This window comes from Drosophila kikkawai, chromosome 3R (assembly GCF_030179895.1).
Source record: "Drosophila kikkawai strain 14028-0561.14 chromosome 3R, DkikHiC1v2, whole genome shotgun sequence".
Classification (NCBI taxonomy): Eukaryota; Metazoa; Arthropoda; class Insecta; order Diptera; family Drosophilidae; genus Drosophila; species Drosophila kikkawai.
The window spans coordinates 7522776-7533096 of record NC_091731.1 but is presented as its reverse complement, the minus strand read 5'-3'; the positions used below and the strand labels follow the sequence as shown (position 1 = coordinate 7533096).

At 38.7% G+C, this 10321-nt stretch overlaps 1 protein-coding gene and 1 long non-coding RNA gene across 2 annotated transcripts; one reads left to right on the top strand and one right to left on the bottom strand.

Moving 5' to 3' along the window:
• Positions 1–636: 636 nt before the first annotated feature.
• LOC121501889 (uncharacterized) lies at positions 637–2270 on the bottom strand. Its single transcript, XM_041774416.2, has 2 exons — positions 872–2270; positions 637–816 (listed from the first exon to the last, which is right to left on the bottom strand). Exons 1-2 carry the CDS (start codon positions 2168–2170, stop codon positions 808–810), a joined length of 1308 nt encoding a protein of 435 aa, XP_041630350.1. The 5' UTR covers positions 2171–2270; the 3' UTR covers positions 637–807.
• A 1752-nt stretch (positions 2271–4022) lies between these two features.
• On the top strand, positions 4023–6374 carry LOC108072455 (uncharacterized). Its single transcript, XR_011445211.1, has 3 exons — positions 4023–4082; positions 4148–4329; positions 4386–6374. It is a non-coding gene; the product is annotated as an uncharacterized lncRNA (long non-coding RNA).
• Positions 6375–10321: the final 3947 nt, after the last annotated feature.

Below are 10321 nucleotides of genomic sequence, written 5' to 3'. Positions count from 1 at the left end.
GTCTCCTCGGTGCGCAACTAAATGGTTTCGCGTTTTCTAACACTATATTCATTTCACATTTTATTTTCGGATTCTCAGGTCGCTTGACTTGAACATAATGTGTCTCTAACAACTTAATAAACTTCTCTCGATCCTTGTAGCTAATTTTTTCACCAATAATAAAGCACTTTTCCTTTTCATCATCCTCTAAAATATTAATATTCATTATTTCTCTTGTGAAATCGTCCCTATTATTTCCTAAAGTCTCTTCTAAAATTTTGCTTTCGAACCTTTCTTCTTCTAAAATCTCATTTCCTAAACCTTTTCCCAAAATTTCACTTTCTAAACTTTCTCCTAACCTTTCATTTTCTAAACTTTCTTCTAACATTTCATTTTCTAAACTTTCTTCTAAGATTTCATTTTCTAAACCTGCTTCTAACATTTCATTTTCTAAACTTTCTTCTAAGATTTCATCCGCTTCCTTCGGTTCCTTAGTGTCATTCAATAAACTAATATTTGTCTTATTCTCAATTTGGGTTTCAATTCCCTCGACGGTGATCATTTTTAAGGTTTCTAAATTAATTTTCAGATTACAAGCCTCCATAAAGTCCCTACCCAGCACAATATTACAGCTCATTGAATCGTTAGCCACAGCAATTAAATTAAAATAAACCTTTATTTCTTCTTTCATTACATAACATAACATTTTTCCATAACTTCTTAGTATGCTTTTATTTAATCCATAATATAGCTCTTCATGAGGCTCTAATCTAATATTTTTGGGTACATAAGAAAATTTTATCAAAGATACTGGGCTTCCTGAATCGATCAAGCATTCTGTAATAATTGGCTGGTTAGAGTTTTCATAAACAAAAATTTTAAACAATCTTACGTAATTATTTGCCGCATCCTTCTTGTTTTGGGGGCACTTGCTGATCATGTGATCCATCGCCCCACATCCATAGCAGGACCCAGGAGTCCTCTTCGATTTGATGCAGTCTCGTGCCCAGTGCCCTTTACCGTTGCAGTTATAGCAACGCGTCTCCTTGCTCGCCAGCTCATCCTTCGCGTTGTGCATCTTCTTCTCTCCAGCAGTCCTTACCGGCAACATTATGTTGGCAAATGCTTTAAGCATCCTTCCTGGGTTCTCGAAGCACTGAAGCTTGGCCTGATTGCATAGATATATCGCCGGAATGCCAACAATAAGTCCGTCCAGCAGCTCGTCATCTTCCATGTTGACTTCTCGTGCCAGCCTGCGTTTTTCTTCGAAATAGACTGCAAACTTCTCAGTTGGCTTCCATAGCCGCGCCTCGAATTTGCGTCTCAACTCTGCTTTCGATTCGTTGCCACCAAACGCAAGAAGTAACTGGTCTACCAGCTCACTCGTCGATTCTCCGAACCGGGTTGCATCTGCGTGTAGCCACTGCAACGCGCTGCCTTTCAGTTTTCCAATCAGCAAAACTCTACTCTGGGTGTCCGTTAGCTTATACAATCTGGCAACATTCTCCCATTGGGAGACCCAGGCACGAACAGACATGTTTTCCGAAAAATCCAATAAGATTTCCTTTGCCAAGCCAAATCCGGCTGACGAAAAATCATCTCGAACGCCTCTTCCACTGTTAGCGTCGCTGCTGCCGTTTTGCCCGTTGTCGTTTCGTCCGAAATTTCCAGAATTCTCGCTGGCGTCTCTTTCATTCCTCTCTGCCTCATTCGCTTCGCTTCGCTCGCCATCTCTTTCGCTCCTACAGACATCATCGGCCGCACCGTTGCTACGCTCGCCATCTCTTTCGCACACGTCGCCGTTATGTTCAGACATGTCGTTTCTGGCGCCGCTTGGTCGCGCGTCGCTTGTTCTCGAACTGACGCTGTCGATCTGCTGCTGAAGATTCTCGAGAACCTTCCTTGCCTTCTCGATTTCACGATGCAGCTCCTCCATGGTTGCCATGCCACGAGCCAGTTCCGTCCGATTCTGCTTCACTCGCTTCTCCACCGCTGCCCCTTCCGCCTCTTCGTCAAGAATTTCTTGCTCCTCTTCCACCTGGTTTATCATTGGAGCACTGCCTCGGCTTTCGGGTGGAATCGCACATATCCGGGAGTACAGATCAGCTTTTGATCCCTTCGTCGACAAGTTTAAACATTCTAGCCATTTTTTCAGCTGAGCCACCGTCACTTTATTAATGTCCAAATCCATTTCGGTTTTTTAGTTGACGTGCACAAAAAATTTTCTCGATCCCACTTCTGAGATTGTGGCCGTATGTTATTTTAATTAATCTCTTTTATTTATTCTTATATTATAGTATTATATGTTGCTTATATTATTTTACACGTTTCTTTCTTGTCTTTTTGTTCACCAACTACGTCTTCTCTTTTTAACTTCTCCAAAAACAGTGATCTCTCACTCTCAGGCCGCGTGCCTTTCAACCCCCGAAATTCATAAGCAGCGCTCTCTGAGAGAGAGAGTAACCTGCTCTCTCAGAGAGCGTAGCCCAACAATCGTGTGACCAGATCATAATAACATCAACTGGCCTGCTACAATATTATTCCAGAATTTTGGTAAAAATTCTATGAAAATCGGACGACTATATCTTATAGCTGCCATAGGAACGATAGGGAAAGTAATAGAAAAAATTAAAACTTCGTTGTTTTTCAACGTATTTTCATCTACTCTGAGATATGAGCTTTACTTATTATTATAGAATTTTCGTATACATTTTATGAAAGTCGGACAACTATATCATATAGCAGCCATAGAAGCGATCCGTAGATGTAGAGAAAATGTAAAGCTGGGAATGTATAACTGTAACTGTCAAACTGTAAACATAATAAGTATAGGTAAAATGGTATGTAACTCAGTTTAGTGTCTGTTTTCGGCATTATAATTTATAATATAAATATGAAAACCAATCTGCAAGGGTATACAAACTTCGGCGTGCCGAAGTTAGCTTCCTTTCTTGTTCTTCATATAACTTAGAACCTATTTACACCAGGCTGCGTTATTGCGTTAACTTAGTAAACGTAGTTTTTTTTACTAGTAGTTTTTAGTGGTGGGAAATAGTTGCGTCCAAGTTGCGTTCATGTCGATAACAACAGATTTGTTCGATTGTCGCGTCGATTACAAGAAATTTGTTAGATTTCTACTCGATATTCGGACTATCGAACAAGTTCCACCACCAAATCGGTAAAAAAAAAACAAAGCAGCCGACGATTGATAATTCAAATAATTCAATCTGATTTCAAAAACGGCCGAAAATAGATTTGTGTGATACACAATGTGTGAAGAAGAAGAGCTGTCGTTGGGGGCACTTCTAGGGGATTGGACGGAAAATGTCTTAGCCAGTCGTCCATTCCTGAGACTGGCGAGTGAAAGAATTGTCGGGACCAATTGGAAGAACTACTAGAAAAGAAAAAAAAAGCGGACTCAGCTTCATCAGGAAGACAGAAACAAACTTAAAACCAAACAATTAAAATAAAAATCTATAAATTTAAAATGTATATGCAAATTATTTATTGGAAATGTACGCCCAACGCTTGCCTAATGCGTTATGCACTTTCGGTTGCATTTCCTATACAAGTTTCTTGATCAGGTTGTCCCTCCCTTATTGCACACTTTTGATATGGATACGGCAAGGGACCTCGCTATAGTGGGGTATTCCGCAGTGGATCCCAAGGTGTTCAGGGCAATCCCTGTATTTTGAAGCTCCTCGAAGGTTGCTGAAGACATCTCAGCCAAATCCATGAACTTTATCTTTATGTTCCTCTATTGCTGATATTATCAAGCTGTCGTCGTTGTTCATTTTCGTAATTTTTTTTGTTTCAAATAATTTCAAACAAGCTGTCAAAAACTAACGCAATAACGCAACTTTTGTAGTATAAACTAGCGTCTTGCGTTAATTTCGATTTCGATTGGTAACTCGGGTCGGTGGAAATATACTATTAAAAACAAAAATAAATAAATCATACAAATGGCCAAATACTCGATATAAATAATCGATTAATCGTTAGGATTGTCTCATCTCCCATCTCCCTATGTCACATCTCTAGAACAGCTATTTGGTGTAGTTTACGTTCTAAAGCTGTGTTTTTTGTGTGCGTAAATATGCAAGGTAAGTTTTAAAATACTATTACTAGTGTTAGGAACATATTAATTAAATATTTTCTAAACAAATAGATGGATCAGCCATTGAGTATGTACTCAATTAAACATAATCATTACTCAAATCGAAAGAGCAAAGTTTGGGAGTTTTTCTGCGCATTGCAATTGGAGAACAAATACATTGAAGTGGACAAGGTGTTCTGCCGATTATGTTTGGATGTTCAGAAAAAAGACGACGAAACAACAATCTTTTCATGGTAATAATTAAGTTCCTTTTTTTAAGATTCAAGTAAGATTTTGTAAATTGTTTCAGTGCTAAAATTCAGTCGTATTCCACGAACTGTTCCACAGGGAATTTAAGTCGACACCTTAAAAATGAACACAACATTCGAGATATCGACAGTCCGAGTACTTCATTGGCTACACGTGGATCAATATCAAATTTTTTCAAAAAATCGACGCCAATTATATCTCCAAAAGATAGTAAGTGGGCGCTGGGACAAGAGCTAGCTTTGTAGATAGCTAGAGATTTGCTACCATTTAATATAATTTGTCACAGTGGACTTAAAGACTTTTTAAAAAAATATAGAGTTGTGGCAACTGATGCTGACATTCCACACTACAAAACGCTGTCACCAACTGCACTAGACGATGTGTATGAATGTATTTTACGAGCAGTTACACGGATAGTATCTGGACAAAAACATTTTGCCTTAACTTTCGACTTGTGGACAGATAACTATAGAAGAAGAAGTTATGTAACGTTCACCTTCCATTTTCTGTCAGCGAATTTTGAGATGAAGCATTTAACGCTGGAAACAAAATATTTGTCAAAATCGCACACGGCAAGTAACATTTTAACAGAGGTGAAAGAAGTTACTCAAATGTATAATTTGCAAATGGGATCTAATTATGTCGTAACCGACCAAGGCAGCAATATCAAAAAAGCTATTAATTTGGGGTGTATAAAAAACCACTTCTGCCTTGGACATGGACTACATAATTTGCTAAATGTAGAAGGTTACAATTCAGAGCCGGAAATTAAAAATTTGATTGTGAAGTGCAAAAATATTGTGAGTGCCTTACGATTCAAGACACATGTCTTGAGATGTCAAGCTGACGAACTTCAAAAGGGAGTTTTGTCAAATATCGACAATTTAGAAGAACTGGCATCCGAAGATAATGAATGGGTCGACTACGATGATGATTTTGGCCCGTTAGATGATGTTCCCTTGCAAACTTACAAGAATATTAACAACCCTAACGACTTGCAAAGTAGTTTGGTGGACAAGAGAAATGTTTCACTTAAGAACTCGGTCCCAACAAGGTGGCACAGCGTGTTAATGTTAGACAGTCTTGGGTGCCAAAGAGCCGCATTAAATAAGTTGCTCACAAGCAGCAATAAGACTCATTTAATATTATTAGAAAATGAAGCACAGCTTTTATATAAATTATGCGACTTCTTTAAAAAATTTAAAGATGCAGTTACCGGTTTGTCTGGAGATTTGTATCCATCAATAAGTCTTGCGTTAGTGATTAGAACAGAAATCGTCTCAATATTGGAAGAACCTGAGAAAAATGAGCCGCTTGTTTTGACTCTTATGAAAAGCCATATAAAAAATAGATTTGATTCAAGGTTCCCGATATCGGATATACTAGTCTGCGCATCCCTATTAGATCCACGATTCAACTCACTTGATTGTGTGTTGAAGTATTGCGAGAAACAAAGTTTAAAAAGAAACGATTTTTTGTTTAAAATGTTTAAAGAGCTGATTGGAGATGTTGAACAAGATAGCGATCAGCAGCAAGAGTCTCATTCTGCAAGCAAAATCTTAAAGCTTGCTCAACGGCATTCGACCAATACCAAAGATAGCAATTTGGAAGCTGAATGCCATCTACTCCTAAGTTTATCTTCATGTCAAGACGTATTGACATTTTGGAAGGAAAAGGCACCTGCAATGCCCTTACTTTCGAAGCTGGCAAAAAAAGTGTTGTGTATTCCTGCAACGAGCACTCCAAGTGAGCGAGTTTTTTCTATTGCTGGTCTTACAATTTTCATACATGACAATTACGACACTTGCTAAGAAAGTTTAACTTAAATTTACAAATTGAAGAGATAAAAATGAACTGAATTGAAAACTGAACATTAATTATATCTAGGGAAAATTATTAGCTTGTAAATTAAAAGCGTTTTTACGCATACTGAATGAAACTTATTCAAGTCAAGGAAAAAGACTGATATTTTTATACCCTTGCAGGGTATTATAATTTCAGTCAGAAGTTTGCAACGCAGTGAAGGAGACGTTTCCGACCCTATAAAGTATATATATTCTTGATCAGCATCAACAGCCGAGTCGATCTAGCCATGTCCGTCTGTCCGTCCGTCTGTCCGTTTCTACGCAAACTAGTCACTCAGTTTTAAAGTTATCTGAATGAAACTTTGCATATAGTCTTCTATATACTCTCACTACTATATATATCGGAACGGGCCGGATCGGACGACTATATCATATAGCTGCCATACAAATGTTCGATAAATTTTTAGAAAAAAAATTATAACTTGGCTGTTTTTCAAAATTATTTCATCATTTTTGAGATATAGCCATTTTATATTAATCCAGAATTTTGTTAAAAATTTTATGAAAATCAGACCACTATATCTTATAGCTGCCATAAGAACGATCGGGAAATTAATCGAAAAAATTATAACTTCGTTGTTTTTCAACGTATTTTAATCTACTTTGGTACATGAGCTTCTGGTATTACTTCAGAATTTTGGTATAAATTTGATAAAAATCGGACGACTATATCTTATAGCTGCCATAGGAACGATAGGAAAAGTAATAGAAAAAATTATAACTACGTTGTTTTCCAACGTATTTTCATCTACTTTGAGACATGAGCTTTTAGTATTATTTCAGAATTTTGGTAACAATATTATGAAAATCGGACAACTATATATATATGTAGCTGCTATAGAAGCGATCCGCAGATGTAGAGAAAATGTAAAGCTGGGAATGTATAACTGTAACTGTCAAACTGTAAACATAATAAGTATAGGTAAAATGTTATGAAACTCTGTTTAGTGTCTGTTTTCAGCATTATAATTTATGATATAAATATGTGGGATTGGTTTCCTTTTTAAATAAGAAGTCCCACTAGTTTTAAGTTTTATTATAGTATTTAATGATATTTTATAGTAGGTAGTTTAGTTTAGAATAAAGTGAATCGTTTACACGTTTTTAGAATAGTTTGTAATACTTTTTAATCGCTTAAACTTCTTTTTCGTCGTCGTCGTAAGCTCGCGCGTCTCTTCGTCGTCGTCTCTCGTTGCGAACTCTTCGCTTTTCACCTTCTGTCTCTCCTTCTCCTGTGGTGTGGTGGGTTAGGTGGAACTGAGATGCCAGACCCATTCCCACAACTCGGCCATCCTTCTAGACATTCGTCCCGAATGCATTGCTGTCGTCGTCCTTGGAGCTCAGACAAGCCCACGGCTTCATATACTCGGCACAGGTAGTAGTATATCTCGGCCCATCAGCAGATACAGTATCTTTAGAAACGTCATGTGTATCTTTCGGCTTCACCTTGGTAACACGGTACGGACCCAGAAACTTCGGCTTTAACTTAAGTCCGCCACCAAGTTGAGTACGCTTTATGGCAACAAGATCGCCAACTTTGTAGTTCTCTGCAGGTCTGCGTCTCAGGTTGTACGTGTGCTTATTCTCGTCTTGCATGACAAGAATCTGTTGCTTGGCTGTCTTCCGTATCTCGTCTCTTTGATCCTGAAACATTTGGATCAACTCCTGATGAACGATATCTTTTATATGTACGTCGGTTTTAGTTCGCATCTTTACGCCTACTAGTAGCTCAAATGGAGTTGTGCGTGTACTTCTACAGTACGTTGAGTTAATAGTTTGCTGAACACTGCTTACAAACTCGTACCACTTGCTAGGATCTTCGATCGATAGCTTCGACAATACTGATACAATTGTAGCATTCAGACGTTCGACCTGTCCGTTTGCTCTTGGAAGGCCAGTCGTTACAGCATGAAGTTCGATGTTCTCGTTGGAACAATACTGCTTGAACTCGTCGGATGTAAATGCGGTACCACGGTCAGAGATGATTTGCGCAGGATTACCAAAAATTGCGCTTTGAGCCTCCAGTCTAGCGATGACGTCCTTTGTAGATTTTGATTTCGTTGGATACAGCCAGCAGAATTTAGTGAATCCATCAATGACAGCAAGAATATGTTTATACGCTTTATGAGTTGATTCGAGCGGTCCTAAGAAGTCAATGTGAAACGTTTGAAGTGGCTCCGCTTCCTTCGGCAAAGGATGCAACTCTCCTTCCTTTTTGCCAAGCTTGCGGTTTGAAACGATGCATGGAATGCAGCATCTGATCTGTCGTTGAATTTTCTCTTCTAGTTTTGGGATAAAAAACTCTTTGGCGATGATTTCTTTCGTTTTCTTTACGGAAAAATGTCCTTTTTCATGTGCTTGTCGAATAATTTCGCGTTGAAAGGCTGGTGGCACAACTATCAGCTCATCGTCGTCCACTAGCTTGTACAGGAGACCAGAATTCATAAAAAAATTATTGTGACTCGGCTTCCCATTCAGAATGTCAATAATAGCTTTCAGCTCTTCGTCCTGCGACTGAATGTATTTCAATTGGCTGTGCAAGGTTTCGTCGGAGATCATCATTACAGGGTATCTGCTTAAAGCGTCAGCATGTCGTATACGCGTTCCAGATCTGTGCTCAACATCAAAGTTAAACTCTTGCAGTTCGAGAATCCAGCGAGCGACTCTAGTGCACACTTCTCTCTTCTCCATCGTCTTGGTAAAAGCATTGCAATCGCTAACCAACTTAAAGCTCATACCTAGGAGATAAACTCTGAATTTTCGAAGAGCTTCAACCACTGCCAAGATCTCTAGCTCGTAACTGGAAAACTTTCGTTCGGCGTCTGTCGTTTTCTTACTCATGTAATAAACTGGATGAATAAGACTATCGTTTGGAGATTTTTGAAGTAGAACTGCTCCGAAACCATCAATCGACGCATCTGTATGCAGCTCCGTTTCGTGTTGTGGATGAAAAATCTTAAGCACCGGCTTCTGCGTGATCAAACTTTTGAGTGTATCAATAGCAGCTATCTCTCTTTCAGTAATTACGAATTTGGTGTCGTGCTTCAAAAGATCAGTCAGGGGCTTCGCGATGATTGAAAAGTCAAGAATGAACTTCCGAAAATATCCAACTAAGCCCAGGAAGCTCTGCAATTGCTTCTGGTTTATCGGAACAGGGAATTTCGTCACGGCTTTTGTCTTTTCGTCAGATATGGTTATCTTTTGGTCTTCGATCACGTGTCCTAAAAACTCGATTTTCTTCTTCAGAAAGCAGCATTTCTTGAGATTGATCACCAATCCAAATTCCTCGCATCGTCTAATAACGGTTTTCAGATTCGATACGGCTTGTTCTTCGTTTGCAGCAGGAACTATAATATCGTCGACATATGGGATTGCTATACCAGAACGAGTCAAGTCTCGAAAGATAGCGTTAACGTGCCTTTGAAATACGCCTGGAGAATTCGTGAGGCCAAATGGGACTTTTAAGAACTGGTACTGGCCATTGTGGGTTACGAAGGATGTAAACTTGCGACTATCCTCCTCAACGTTTACGTGGAAAAATCAGTTTTTCAGATCTAGTGTGCTGAATATTTTTGCATCTTGTAGACGGTCTAATTGGTCTTCAATCAAGGGCAGGGGAAATAGATCTCGTACAATTACCTTGTTAATCCTCTTGTAATCGATACATAGCCTTGTTGAATTATCGCGTTTTTTCACAAGAACGACCGGACTGCTGTACTCAGACTCAGACTGTTCAATAATACCGTCTTTAAGCCACTGCTCGACTTGATCATCAATGATGCATCTCTCGGAAAATGCGAATCTACGCGAGTGTACAGGAGTGTCTTCCTTTAAAACGATACGCATCACAACGTTGGTTGACTTCGTGCTAACAGGCTTATAGTTTTTAATTAGATCAGTTACTTCACGCTTTGCTTGGAAACTCGCACTATCGTCAATATTAATGCTAATATTTTCTTCATTTTCCACGTTGATTTTCATTAGCGCACCTATTTCCACATCAGAGTCATGTTTTTCTGGATTTTTGATTTTTATTCCGTCGCGATTTATTTGAATTTCCGCATTGTTACAAAATTCTGCAGCTAACACAACTTCAACGTCCAAAAAATCA

Excerpts from the sequence above, each read along its gene's own strand:
- LOC121501889 (XM_041774416.2), bottom strand. The coding sequence starts at position 2,170 with ATGGATTTGGACATTAATAAAGTGACGGTGGCTCAGCTGAAAAAATGG.